At 41.1% G+C, this 15876-nt stretch overlaps 1 protein-coding gene across 1 annotated transcript; it reads left to right on the top strand.

Moving 5' to 3' along the window:
• Positions 1-3818: 3818 nt before the first annotated feature.
• On the top strand, positions 3819-8889 carry LOC124292192 (carbonic anhydrase 2-like). Its single transcript, XM_046729243.1, is given in 8 exon segments — positions 3819-3891; positions 5673-5867; positions 6076-6197; positions 6688-6783; positions 7457-7574; positions 7887-7930; positions 7932-7997; positions 8782-8889. Coding segments are annotated over 8 exon segments (822 nt in total).
• The last annotated feature ends 6987 nt before the right edge of the window (positions 8890-15876 follow it).

A 15876-nucleotide genomic window follows, 5' to 3' on the forward strand; every position in this document is an offset into this window, starting at 1 on the left:
TGCAGTATCAAGTAAGGATGCGGTCTAAGGATGTCCAGCTTCTTCACAATTACAATTAGGAGCGACGTTTGTTAAAACACCATTATCAAGGAAGAGACGATCTATTCTTATTCTGCCTATGTATTTTCGTCTCTGCATATTTTTGCCTGTTCTGCTTTTTGAGGGCACAGGTAACCCAGTGGGATTAGGTGTATTCTGTTGTACGAACATGCGTTTCTTGTTAAAAAATGTTCATTGGCTCTAATCAGAGATAGCTAACTGAAGTTTAACTCTTTGTATGCCAACACAAACCTGTTCAATGCATTCATAAAACGATGACATCCCTCGGTGAGTGATTGAGTTTAGTTTTACGCCGCACTCAGCAATATTCCAGCTATATGGCAGTCGTCTGTAAATAATCGAGTCTGTACCAGACAATCCAGTGATGAGCATGAGCATCGATGATCGATCTATTCAATTGGGCCACGATGACATATGTCGACCAAGTCAGCGAACCTGACCACCTGATCGCCTCTTACGACAAACATGGGTTACTGAAGACCAGTTCTATCCCGGATCTTCACGGGAGACAAACATGGGTTACTGAAGACCAATTCTATCCCGGATCTTCACGGGTAAGGTTTATAACGAACACGCTCATAATACACTGACAGATACAACTAACTGTTGATGGCGTCCCAGTCACATACTCAATATTCTAATCGAAATGCGTATAATGAACTACGGTTGCGGTTAAGTTCAACTTCTGGTCCCTTTAAATTTATAATATACTCTCCCCAAAAAGAAACGCATCATGAAAATAGCAATTTCATGTAGCAATGAATTTAAACGTGATTCATTTTACAAAAGGTTTTGCTCTGTTTATGAGCCCTATGGTGTTTTTGTTTTGAAACATCACAACAAAACGAACCATCCGTAAAATACCCGTATTTAACAGCATGATTTGTCACAGAATACACAATTCACATGCAATGCACGTGAAAGTTGGGGATCAGATAGTCTCAATGATGGGTATAAAAGGTTGATCGTTGTCTTTCGATTATTAACTGTATTTGGAATATTGTTGACGAACGCAAAATGCCACGTCTAAGTGAAGCCAACCGTCATATCGCCATTGGTTTGCTTGAAGCTGGCCAATCTCAAAGTGCAGTTGCCCGACGCATGAATGTTCACCAAAGCACCATTTCACGGCTCTGGGAGAGATATCGCCGGCAGAATTCGGTAGCAGATGCCCCTCGACTTCGAGCGACCACTGTGGCGCAGGATCGCTACATCCGGGTACATCACCTGCGTCATCGAACAGCTACGGCGACCAGTACCGCTCGACAAATACCCGGATTGAGGAGGCTTTCTGCACAGACCGTCAGGAACAGGTTGAGAGAGGCTGGTTGACGTGCCAGAAGACCTTATTTTGGCCCTGTGATTCGACAACAAACTCGTCGATATCGAGTTCAATGGTGCACCAACGTTCAGGCCTGGAGCGTACCGAATTGGCGTACAATCTGGTTCAGTGATGAATCACGATTTCTATTGGAGCGACGCGATGGAAGAATGCGGGTGTACAGACGTCGACGTGAACGTTTCGCCAATGCTTGCGTTCCCCTGGTGGACAGATTCGGCCGGGACAGTGTTATGATGTGGGGAGCGATTACCTGCCGTAAGAGAAGTGATTTGGTGATGATCCAGGGCAACCTGACAGCTCAACGGTACTGTGACGAAATCCTACGCCCACACCTCCTTCCAATCATTGATCGCCAGAGGGAGTTGTTTCAACAGGACAATGCCAGGCCAAACACAGCACGTCACACTAGAGACTTCCTTCGGAACCACAACATCAATGTGCTCCCCTGGCCCCAAGATCACCGGACTTAAACCCGATCGAACATCTGTGGGATGCCCTGGACAGACGGGTGCGACGCCGTAACCCTCAGACACTTCAGCAACTCTCACAGGCACTACAGGCAGAGTGGGCTGCGATTGGGCAACACGAGATTCTGAGACTTATTCGTTCGATGCCGAGGCGATGCCGTGCAGTTCTGGATGCCCACGGTGGTCACACGAGGTATTGACTTCAGCGCCACCACACGTCTCCATGTGACACTCAACCTGACTTTCCTCGAGTTGGTGCCAAAGACGGATAAGTCTGCATTCCCAGTGTGCAATTTCGCTATATTCCGTTGACTCATAAAGCCTACAAGAAGTTTCAAAATAAACATAAAAATACAGTTGAAATTCCTATATGCGTTTCTTTTTTCGGAGAGTATATATACAATTGCATAGTACACACACACACAAACACACACACACACACACACATATATATATATATATATATATATACACATATATACACACACACATATATATATATACACACACACACATATGCACACACACATACATTTGTATATACACGATGGAGTAAAACAAGGAAACTGTGTTTCTGCAGATGCCTTTATTGAACTTTTTAATGTGCACGTGGCGTCCCAGCCACGTACTGTACATTTTAGTCGAAATGCGTATAATGAACTACGGTTATATCGAAGTTCAATCTTTGGTTCCTTTAAATTTACTATATATGCAATTGCATAGTACACACACACACACACACACACACACACACACACACACACACACACACACACACACACAGAGAGCACACACACACACACACACATGCACATTTGTATATACACGGTGGAGTAAAACAAGGAAACTGTGTTTCTGCAGATGCTTTAATTGAACTTTTTTAATGTGCACGTGGTGATACAGCCTCTGGAGCAGCACCAAGTCCTTGATAGGAACAGGATGTGAATAATTAAGGCTGTCGTTTCGTCTCTTTTTTTTAACATATTTCGTAACGTAATAAAGATGCATAAAGTATTATTCTAATACACATATAGCATCGTAAATATTTCAAAAGAACCTGTTATAATGATCATTGAAGGTCGCAAGATGTCTCTGCATGGTTTCATCAAATTTAGAGGAATTCTGGGAGAACAACATTTATCTTCAATGCCCAGTTTGGCAAAGAACAGCAACTACATTTATCTGTCAATGATACACGTGCTGGTTCTGTTATTCACCTATTCAGGTAGAATACGTCAAGGCCTGGTAGTTCCATTTAAGCCAGGGTGGACGTTATTTCAAAATTCCACATTTCCCAAGCAAAAATAAACTTTGAGATTTCTAGGTATGGCTGCTTACTTCCGTACATTTTGTCAGACATATAAGAATGTTGTAGCTACTAATTTCCTTTACAAAGTGGAGGTGGAATTTGTTTGGGACTGCAACTATAAGACTCCTGTTCATACAATCCAGTGATCAACAGACATGACAATCGATCTACGCAATTGGGATACAATGACATGTGTCAACCAAATCAGCGAGCCTGACCATCTGATCCCATTAGCCGCCTCTTACGACAAGCATGGGTTACTGAAGATCAATTCTTGCCCGGATCTTCACGGGTCCCACCCTTGGTCCATATAAAGATGGCATTCACTAATCAGAGCCTTGTTAGTGTAACGTTACGGTACACTAAGGTTGTGTATCAGCTACAGACTCGGATACTTGTAAACGTGAAGGCAACTATACATATATGTTTAACATTAACCATATTCAAAATAGCTAAAAATGTAAAATTTTATTTCTCGTATTTTACCCAGTATAGGGCATAATGGTTACAAACTCAAAATGACTATGCTAGAAACTGCTAATCTGCAAGAATATCATGTACCAAACGACAGAACCAGAATACTAATATACCTGAACATGTGAGGGGACTTGGTCACCGTTTACCTTAAATAGGACCACAGATGCCGCTCTGTATTCAGAAGCTGGTACACATCGGGAACATCATCATGGAATTTGGCTACGGACCTGACGACGGTAAAAACTTTAATTCCTTCAATACTTTGCACAATGTAACAATTCGTTATAATCTTTAAATGGTACCCTTTCATCATTACTTATAATTTGATTTGTTGAATAAGAATGCTAAAATACTTTAAGGATGACAACTTCCTTATTAAAGTTTGACTTGTTTGACAACGACATAAGAATCTATGTGGAAACATCGCTTACACAGAATAAAGAAGTTGTATATCCATACAAATTGTCCTCAGTCTTCATCTGCTCAATTTCTAGAATGCCAATCAAAGAAAACCGCTTTATTATATTATGATGCGACGTTTCGGTATCGGTTCTTATACCGTTGTCAATAAAGGGTGAAATACCACACGATGATGATGATTTGGAGATTTAACGTGCGCTTTCCGACATGCTGAGTACCTCGCACACGGGTGATACTACAGTACAGAACAGACGTATAAACATCAACAGGGATTACAATTGATATTGGTAATAATGCAGTGACAATAGGAGGATGCCAACTGTTCATAATAGGGAACAAATTATACATGGCTGATAGGATTAAATGGCAATGATAGTTGGAGTCTTCTGCTCTGTTGCTTTTTATCAGTTCATTGTGTGCAGATGGGTCGAGATATCCTTGATCTCTGTTGATTGAGAGTTTGTGTCGGTGGATTGTAACTGCTTCTGCCAGTTTCTTTTGGTGAAGTCCTGGATATTTTTGGATAGTATTTCTCCATTGCCCCAAGAGGTTGCCATCCATAAAATATACCAGCTTTCTTATTATTCATTAACTTCTAAAATGTCAATCAAACATGATTATGTTTTGCTGAATTTGAACACATACAGGAAAAGTGAATACATGTAGCAACGTAGAACATAAAAAAACAAAGCCATAATTCTATTGAGTTCAGTTCTTGCAAACATTATCGTATTCTGGTTATGGTTAAACTGATACTGTTTGAAATACAGTGAGTGAGTTAAGTTTTTCGCAGCTGTTGGCAACATTCCAGCAATATCACGGCGGTGGACACCAAAAATAGTCTTCGCACATTGTACCCATGAGGGGGATCGAGCCACTAACCTACCTCACCGGCCCATATATGATAGACAGGTTCTGTGAAGTTCAGACTATATTGATCACCTTAGTCTGGTTAACGCTGACACAATGTGACAAACAGCTTCTTTCATAGTGTTATTTACTGCTGCTATGTGACGAACAGCTTCTTTCATAGTGTTATTTACTGCTGCTATGTGACAAACAGCTTCTTTCATCGTGTTATTTGCTGCTGCTATGTGACAAACAGCTTCTTTCATAGTGTTATTTACTGCTGCTATGTGACGAACAGCTTCTTTCATCGTGTTATTTACTGCTGCTATGTGACAAACAGCTTCTTTCATAGTGTTATTTACTGCTACTATGTGACGAACAGCTTCTTTCATCGTGTTATTTACTGCTGCTATGTGACGAACAGCTTCTTTTATAGTGTTATTTACTGCTGCTATGTGACAAACAGCTTCTTTCATAGTGTTATTTACTGCTGCTATGTGACGAACAGCTTCTTTCATCGTGTTATTTACTGCTGCTATGTGACAAACAGCTTCTTTCATCGTGTTATTTACTGCTGCTATGTGACAAACAGCTTCTTTCATCGTGTTATTTACTGCTGCTATGTGACAAACAGCTTCTTTCTTCGTGTTATTTACTGCTGCTATGTGACAAACAGCTTCTTTCATCGTGTTATTTACTGCTGCTATGTGACAAACAGCTTCTTTCATCGTGTTATTTACTGCTGCAGGACCTACTCACTGGATCCTGGCATGTCCCAATGCAGGGGGACGCCACCAGTCTCCAATCGATATCGAAACTGAAATGGTTAAATTTGATCATCACCTCCACCGACATCACCTTAAGATTGACTTCGAAAAGGAGCACAACCCGGAAGTAATGAACAATGGACACTCCTTTGAAGTGGAAATAAGGGAGCATTCGAGTAAGTGTCTGATTCATATAAAACCAGTTTAGGAGGTGTGGTATTGTCAGAACCTCCAATATTTATTACGGTCATGGATTGATAACAACTGAAGAAGCTACATGTATGTTTAGCCTCAAATCTGCTGAAGTTGTTCGCTAAATAATTTTCATATACATCATGTAAACCTAGAAAGTGTCTAATCTAAATTCCCTTTCTATCAATACAGCTTTAACTGGCGGAATCCTCGGCCATGAGGAATACCATTTAAGGCAGTTCCATTTTCACTGGGGACTCACCGACCATACTGGCTCAGAACATACGGTCAATGGGAAACACTATGCTGCAGAGGTGATTCAACAGTTAGTTTACCACAGGGAGGAATATATTTTTGAACAAAGAGAAATACTTCTGAAACTGTGACTTTTCAGTCTAATGATAGAGCAATTTGTTAGTCTTAAGTTTAATATACTTACGTGACACATCATGTGTCTACGGCGGAAGAACATACTTCAAGCACGTGTACCGGTACCAGCTTACTCATTAAAGGGAAGATTTGTGTTACGCTCTTAAACATTCATTTGTTTGAATTAACTTTGCAATGTCACACTCTTATCGGAACCACGCAAAATATATTAGAGGAGGCTAATTATTCACATGAAGATTTCACATCTCAAACTCTACCGGTACTTAACTATATAAATTATACGTGAGTGGCGTGTCCAACAGGAAGGGGGAGATAATTATCCTTTTTTACCTTTCACACCTCTTGGAAGCTGTTCTGACAGACATTTCAGTCTGTTTGATTGGACATTTCAGTCTGTTTGATTGGACATTTCAGCTTCATTTCGTGACCTATGACCCTAAGAAGTACGGAACATTTAAGGAGGCTCTGGGCAAGGAGGACGGCCTGGCTGTGCTTGCAGTGTTCATCAAGGTCAACACAATGTCATTACTTTGTAATCCTAAGCGTTAGATTCACCAACAAAGCAACGTGTGCCATATGAGTTGTATCAAATGTGGTTTTATTCGTCCCACGAGCCGAAGAACCTAGCCGAAGTGCCATAGAACCTGTCTTTTAAAGTATTAACACAAAGTTACCCCGAGTGATACTGCTACTACGAATACATCTTGCCGACATGTCTCAGTTTTTTTTGCGAACTGTATTTCGAAATGTATTAGAAAAGTATTTCCTTGTCAGTATTTTATCACGTGAACCAGTCGAATCTGTGACATAAAAGTATGATATCCGTGTTTCTTATCCATCAAACAAGCCATGATATCACCAATATATTTTAAGAAGCAGCTGAAGGTTGGAATCTAAGCTTGACTCTCTGCCAACACGTGTCCTTGTTTGGATGTTTTCAGTGCCAACAATACTTTTTATCAGGCATTTTTTGGAAGCTGAAGCATCAGGATTGACAACATTGATGAATGGATTTCAACGCATTTTAGTTTCCACTGAATGTAGTTGGTGCAGGTACAGCCGTCTTCATTGCGTCCAGTCTGACTCTGTAAGCATGATCAGCTGACAACTAAATATATAAAACCTGTATGTATTTTGATTCTTAGCCTGTTAATTCCCTTTCATTTAGGATTGAACATTTCAGGTTGGAAAACACGAAAATAAAGAATTCGAAAAGCTCTGTGATCTGATGCACTCTGTCGAGAAAGCTCACACCAGCTGTCACATGAAGGGTGTTTTTCATCCCTCTAAACTGCTGCCATGTAAGTTCAGTGAAATAATGAGGCATGGTGATTAAGTGAGTGAAAAGGTAAACGGTATCTGAAAGCCATTAACTGCAAGCCTTTAACCAGATGCTTGTCGACCAGAAACTGAAGTTACTATGTGTGCAAAATGTCCAGATGGGTGATTGTGGCCCATGAAACAATGTTGGTAAAACGTTCATGTGGTCATTACTCTCTTGCAACTGATACAACAACAAAATTTATCTACCCTGGATCTCTCACCATGCCCCTCTCCATGAGTATTATGTGCATTCTGTTATATATGTACATTTGGTGTCTACTGTTTTGCAGCTGATACGACAAAGTATTATACCTACCCTGGATCTCTGACCACGCCCCCCTTTGTCGGAATGTGTCAGGTGGATAATAATGGAAGAACCCATCCATGTGTCTGAACACCAGGTTTGTTCTTATGTCTTCTAATGTAAATAGAAGCGACAAAACCCTTTCCACATCCATAAGAAATATCTGCTAAAATCAGAGTCGATTGTACAGTTGTGACTATACAATGAGTATGTATTTGTTTCAGCAGTAAAGCAGCTGTACCATGTTGTTTGTGAACAATAGTCTGGACCAGACAATCCAGTGATTGTCACCATGCGATACGGTGACAGAGCATGTGTTTATGAATCCCTATAAGATAGTGATGAACATATCCAAAGTTTCGTCCGTTGTTCGCCTGAGACAGTTAAAGTATCCAGGTATCATGTAGTGTCTTGACCCCTGATGTTCGCCTTTTAAAACTCAGCTTGGTTCCATAATCGGAATTACAGACTTTTATAGCTCCATATGTACAGTCTTTGAACTTCAAGAATGTACTGTTTCATTACTATGGTTTGTAACGGGCCTGTCATACGCACATCAATCCTGCACCTCATTCCTTACCTTATTATGCACCTCAAAATTCCATTCTGACCGTAAATCAGAAACTGACAAACATTTAGTTACTCAACTTCAAATTAACAAAATTACATTAATAGAAACGGATATTGTAAGTTGTTAAGTAAGTCGTCTGTACGAATATTAAATCAAAGGTGTTGGTAAGTAGCTATTCTTCATTGAGCCATGCATGGGACAACATTGGTATGTCACAACTTCTATATATTTGATATTTTTAACAATAACATGTTTGGTTGCAGCTGACTTCTATATATTTGGTGGTTTCAAAAAACAATCTTGGTTACAGTTGAAGTGCCTTAGACACTTGAAAGATGCCCATGGCGGACCTCTTGAAGACAACTTCCGTCCCACCATGCCACTTGGAGACAGAGTTGTCAAAGCGTCCTTCAAGTGATGAGGCGGATGGACCGAGGTGGATATTGGATCGGATATGTCTTTTATCTACATGGAAATCACTCTTTACTCTGTTCACTTAAAGTTAACACTATAATATTGTCAACCCTCTACGATGGCTAGAATGAATACCTGAACCAGCACGTGTATCACTGAGAAATAAATGTAGTTGCTGTTCTTTGTCAAACTTGGCACTGAAGATAAATGTTGTTCTCCCAGAATTCCTCTAAATTTGATGAAACCATGCAGAGAGATCTTACGACCTTCAATGATCACAGTAACAGGTTCTTTTGAAATATTTACGATACTATATGTGTATTAGAATAATACTTTATGCATCTATATTACGTTACGAATTTTGTTCAAAACAGAGAAGGAACGACAGCCTTAATTATTCACATCCTGTTCCTGTCAAGGACTTGGTGCTGCTCCAGAGGCTGTATCACCACGTGCACATTTAGAAAGTTCAATAAAAGCATCTGCAGAAACACAGTTTCCTTGTTTTACTCCACAGTGTATACAAGTGTGTGTGTGTGTGTGTGTGTGTGTGTGTGTGTGTGTGTGTGTGTGTGTGTGTGTGTGTGTGTGTGTGTGTGTGTGTGTGTGTGTGTGTGTGTGTGTGTGTGTGTGTGTGTGTGTACTATGCAATTGTACATATAGTAAATTTAAAGGAACCAAAAATTGAACTTCGATATAACCGTAGTTTGTTATACGCATTTCGACCAAAATATACAGTACGTGGCTGAGATGCCAACAACAGTTCAGTATGTTATAAGCGTTTTGGTTATAAACGTTGCCCGTGAAGATCCGAGTTAGAATGAACCTTCAGTAACCCATGCTTGTCTCCCCATGAAGATCCTGGTTAGAATGAACCTTCAGTAACCCATGCTTGTCTCCCCGTGAAGATCCGGGTTAGAATTGGTCTTCAGTAACCCATGCTTGTCGTAAGAGGCGACTAACGGGATCAGGTGGTCAGGCTCTCTGACTTGGTTGACACATGTCATTGTATCCCAATTGCGTAGATCGATTCTCATGTCTATTGATCATTGGATTGTATGAACAGGAGCCATATAGTTGCAGTCCCAAACAAATTCCACCACCACTTTGTAAAGGAAATTAGTAGTTACAACATTCTTATATGTCTGACAAAATGTACGGAAGTAAGAAATCTCAAAGTTAATTTTTGAAATAACATCCACCCTGGCTTGAAGTACCAGGCCTTGACGTATTCTCACTGAATAGGTCACTGATCTAGCTCAATACTATTCAGGATTATATCCACTTGAGTTAACCTAGCTGATGCCCTAAGTGTTGGAAAATAGAACCGATCTTCATGTTCCTGGGCAAACCCAACATTGGGATGAACTGACCAATACCGTGATACTAACATAAGCAACACCTTTCTGTCGGAGAATGGTCTCAGGACTCCTAATGGCTTCACACGTGATAGCATGCATGTACTAATTACCTGAATGAAATGTACTTTATATTATCATAAGTGACAAAATACAGAAACAAGTCCTGGATTACTATTTGAAGATTTTTCATACTATCCCAAGTGGTAGGCTTATGACAAACATTAGGATCAGCCACACCTGTCACCTTTAGCTGCCACAAAACCTCTGCTAACAAAACCAAATACTCCTGTCTCGCTCCTCACTAGCCGAACGACAAAAACGTTATGGCTTTACAGTTAAAAAAGAATTTGGGGAAGAATAGCAGGTTTTTTATTATGCGTGAGCTTTTTATACAAGTAGGCTCTGGCGAAAATCTAGATATATCGTTAGAACTGACTGGGGCAGAACCTTTTGTTATCCAACTCTAAACCAGACTTAGAAATGTCTGAAAGAGAACATCGTGGGGTGAAATATCCTTTCCTGTTGTATCACCCTGCACATTCCTGCATCCCCAGGATTCCTACGTGTTAACAAATAGCCAAAATAGCAGCTTAAAATACAGGATCAACTTTCTGCTCACCAACATATATACTGAGTCAAAAAAGAAACTTCACAAAATGTAATTTGAAAAATAATGAATAATGTTTCTCTGATGATACATCTATGTATCCGAAATGGGATCCCTATCTTTCGACTCTAGAAAAACGTTAGCAAAACCCACTCAAACCCATCCATTCGTCGTGCAAATGACGTTAGTGCCAAATCAGGTTTTGCACGTGCAGTCGATCACGTGATCTTCACATCGAAGTTTTCTTCATATGCACGTGTTTGCATTGGCCTCAAGAATTGAAAAAACACTTTTAAACCACAGTTCTAACGGTACTTGAAATGCCACGATTGTCAAATGTGCAACGTGAACGTGCCGTTGGCATGTTGCAAGCGGGAAGATCAGTTATTGACGTCGCAAGAGCAATGGGATGCAGCCGTCGTACTGTGTATGACTTGCGAGGTCGTCTACAACAAACTGGCACCACTTCTGATCGCCCAAGGTCGGGTCGTCCACGTGTGACGTCACGAGCAGAAGACCGTCAAATCGTCCTACGTCACCTACGTGACAGATATCTGCCGGCTACACGAACCAGGGCTGAGATGTTTAGAGGTCGACTGTCCTCACAGACCATTCGAAATCGGTTGCGGGCTGCCAATCTCTATTCCCGACGTCCATATCGTGGGCCAATATTGACGCCGTTTCATCAACGTCAACGTCTGCTTTGGGCCCAACGTCACCTCCGATGGACCCAGAGAGACTGGAATCGAGTCGTCTTTAGCGATGAATCCAGGTTTACCCTCAGATTCGCGGACGGCAGGCATAGAGTCTGGAGACGACGTCGTGAACGGTATGCCCAATGTTGTGTACAGGAAGTCGACAGATTCGGGGGCGGAAGTTGCATGGTGTGGGGTGCTTTCTGTGGGAACAACCGTTCCCGACTTCTGGTCATCCGTGGAAACCTCACAGCTGCTGCTTACCGCGACCAGGTGCTCACCCCCTGAACTCGTTCCTTTCATGGCGGCTCATGGCCCAGGTCTACAGTTCCAGCATGATAATGCTCGGTCGCATACCGCGATGTTGACACGAAATTTCCTTCAAAACGCTGGAATCAACGTTATGGACTGGCCATCGAGGTCCCCTGACCTTAATCCAATAGAGCACGTTTGGGATGCACTTGGGAGAAGGCTTTGTGCTCTTAGGAACCAACCTCAGATTTTGCAGGAACTTGGCGCTGCCTTGCAAGAGCAATGGCGCAGAATCCCCAACCACGTGTTCACAAGCATCAGGCAGTCGATGAGGAGACGGTGTTTGGCAGTGGTGAATGTGCGGGGCGGCCATACACGATACTGAACTGTGAAATTTCGCATTTTTATTCTTGTGACTTGACATTCTGTATACCCATGTTTTGGAACGGCGGTGTAGCCTAATGGAACTGATTATGGCACTGTCAGTGCATCGAGTACATCACACATATCTCAGCAATGAAATAATAACAATTTAACCATCTTACCATCTCTTGTTCTTTTAAAGTGCCCTGAAGAAAGAATGTGAAGTTTCTTTTTTGACTCAGTATATGTCCTAATGTCCACTCACACACAATGCTTAAAGTTCCCAAGCCCAAACACATGTCAAAATCACAAGCAACCCCTCTAAGAAGTGTACCACCTATCAAACAAACCTTCCTTCACAATACCAAGGATTGATGACTTCATCACATTGGGTCAAGCCAAGAACGTCAGCAAGTTTGACTTAATGAAGGGGTATTGGCAGATTACACTGACAGAGCGGGTTACAGCTCTTGTTACTCAAGATGGATTTTATCAATACAAAAGTGTGCTATTTGAGCTCCAGAACACCCGAGACATCTCCTAGCATCTCATCAACATTAGCGGCAATCTAGTGGGAGTCCATATCAATTATGCCATCACCCATTTCATTGAATGGTAGAGGCTCCAGAAGAGGATCCGTGCCATCTTCAGCCATGCCGACTGTGAATTTAGAAAAGTGTGAATTTGTACAGTTACGTAAAAAAGAACAACGCCTTATGGCCGTTAACCATTCCTACACGTGTCGAAGTTAACACAGAAATCTTTACCTGAAGGCATGAAATGACAGACAACTTCGTAACAAAATAACTATGTTTACAGATATACAGAAAATGTACCAAAACTAGCAGCATAAAGTAGAACAGGCCATGGTTCCAATAGGTCTCGACAGGATACCAGGGTAAAATGTCGACCATAACTCGTCTGTAACATTAGATGATAGACGCATGTGTTTGCATTACTTAAAATGTTCCAGACATTTCTTTACTAAGCTGGATGAATTTGTGCTGTTCTGGAAGGTTCCAGCTTACACCTGACAATCTAAAACTAGATTCTACTGAATCTTAGCAGAAACAATGTAAAACACTTACACGACAGTTTTACAATAAATTATACTGCCATGCAGCAATATTTAAATACAAATTCACGTAGATCAGCCTGCTCTCTGATCAATAGAAGAAACCGCGAAACGAAGGGTACTAATGAGGCCATTGACAATCGACGTATACAAACATAGATGTGCTCACCTACTGTAGTGTGTGTTGTATTAGGCTTTAAAAGAATATACGATGTGACAGTTTCTAATGGTCAAGCGTCCGTTTCGTATCACTTCAACATTTAAGAATTTACAGTCTTACCGTCTAGTAACTTATGTGCTAGTACTTGTTGAATCTTATGTTGCAATCCAGTCACATTAGTTGTAGTGGTGGTCCAACTAAAAAATAAAAAATAAATAATCGAAGATTGGTCGCAATGACTAAACGACCAAGCAATCAATCATGTTTTCTCATAATCGAACTCAAACAATTTTTGGAACACTTGATTGCATTAACATGATTTTGCACAAGGTTGGTTTTGTCTGTTACATTTCACACATACTAGCTCATTCCTTGTCATGATTGAAGTTATCAAAGACACCAGGAAATTTATTTTCCTAACATACTAGTCATCCTTTTACGATGTGAAATTTGTAATGCATTTTGTGCAATTTGCAAAATACCTAAAAGAACTGCACGTTTATGGTATATTTTTGTGTATTAACAAACATAACTAGGAGAATTTGATAAATGACGTTAAGCAATTATTTTCGATGATTGATCGGTTGTAATGAACCAATCATCAATTGTGAGATTTAAACAGTTCCCAACAGTAATTTGTAGGCTGACCTGAATTCAATCTCACATTCAACTGTTGCTACAAAGTGAGTGAGTGAGTGACTAGTTTTGCGCCGCTTTTAGCAATATCCAAGCAATATCGCGGGGGACACCAGAAATGGGCTTCACACATTGTATTTGAATTAACAAATAATCCGACGGTTTCTGTATTTTGTTCCCATGGATGGTGTACATGCAAGAAGATATCTGTGTTTACGTTCGACATACTTTGTATTCAGGCGCTCTTGGCAATAAGGACACTTGGTGATGGCGTGTTAATGATGTTTGGTTATTATCATCAAATACTGAACTCGTTTCCATCTCAAGTTATTTTGTGCTTGCAGTTTGATCCAATTGCTTTAACGTCGATTTTTCGTCTTCCACAATTGTTTTCTTAAAAACACATAGGACCACTGCCACAACTGTTGCACTTACAATTGTAAGTACAATACAATATAGTGTGTTATACATTTATACATTTTAACAAACCAGACAGTACATTTGCTGTATTCCCAGACAAAGGCACGACTGGTGGTCATGTATAGAATATATGCTGTACTGAGCGTCCATGTTCCTGAAAGATGCTCTCGTCCGCATGTCAGAGGTACATGTATTAGTGGGTTAAATATGTATGTGGTGGCACCAGATCGTATATCATGTAAGATGTAGGGCCACGGTTTGGTGCTGAATGTAAGGTCCTTGTTGATATATTGGTCAACACGTCACAAGCCAGCCGCTATTGCTTCATTACAGAAATGTTTATTCGGTAATTATTTATCTGAAACGTCATGCAGGATGGTCTAACAGGAGCTTTGAAAAACCGCGGACCTGCTAACTAAAACCATAGGTCATCATTGCACTCTATCTGAATTTGTGCTTTCATACGGATCCACTTGGAGTGTATGGACCGGACAATCCAGTGACTGACATTAAGAACATACGTACATCAACCAAGTCTGCAAGTATGGCCTACCCATACCATCAACCAAGTCTGCAAGTATGGCCTACCCATACCATCAACCAAGTCTGCAAGTATGGCCTACCCATACCATCAACCAAGTCTGCAAGTATGGCCTACCCATACCATCAACCAAGTCTGCAAGTATGGCCTACCCATACCATCAACCAAGTCTGCAAGTATGGCCTACCCATACCATCAACCAAGTCTGCAAGTATGGCCTACCCATACCATCAACCAAGTCTGCAAGTATGGCCTACCCATACCATCAACCAAGTCTGCAAGTATGGCCTACCCATACCATCAACCAAGTCTGCAAGTATGGCCTACCCATACCATCAACCAAGTCTGCAAGTATGGCCTACCCATACCATCAACCAAGTCTGCAAGTATGGCCTACCCATACCATCAACCAAGTCTGCAAGTATGGCCTACCCATACCATCAACCAAGTCTGCAAGTATGGCCTACCCATGCCATCAACCAAGTCTGCAAGTATGGCCTACCCATACCATCAACCAAGTCTGCAAGTATGGCCTACCCATACCATCAACCAAGTCTGCAAGTATGGCCTACCCATACCATCAACCAAGTCTGCAAGTATGGCCTACCCATCCATGTAGTTGCCCCCCATGACAAGCAAAAGTCGCTTGATCCCCACAAGTCCAACAGACAGTGTCTGGGTGCATCAACAGCCTGATTGCAATATGCCCTTCGATTCTGACTAGCCCAATGTCCTTTCTCTTATTTTTCAAAGATTATTGCATCCACGTGGTGTAAGTGCCTCACATAGGGCCAAGGAACAGAATCCACATATACACCTGGAACCTAATAAGCACCTCCCAATTTACGTACAAAAACCTATTAAAGATCTGTGTTAGAATT

The sequence above is a fragment of the Haliotis rubra genome, unplaced genomic scaffold, assembly GCF_003918875.1.
Source record: "Haliotis rubra isolate DU_JTF1 unplaced genomic scaffold, ASM391887v1 Scf51, whole genome shotgun sequence".
In the NCBI taxonomy this organism is placed as follows: Eukaryota; Metazoa; Mollusca; class Gastropoda; order Lepetellida; family Haliotidae; genus Haliotis; species Haliotis rubra.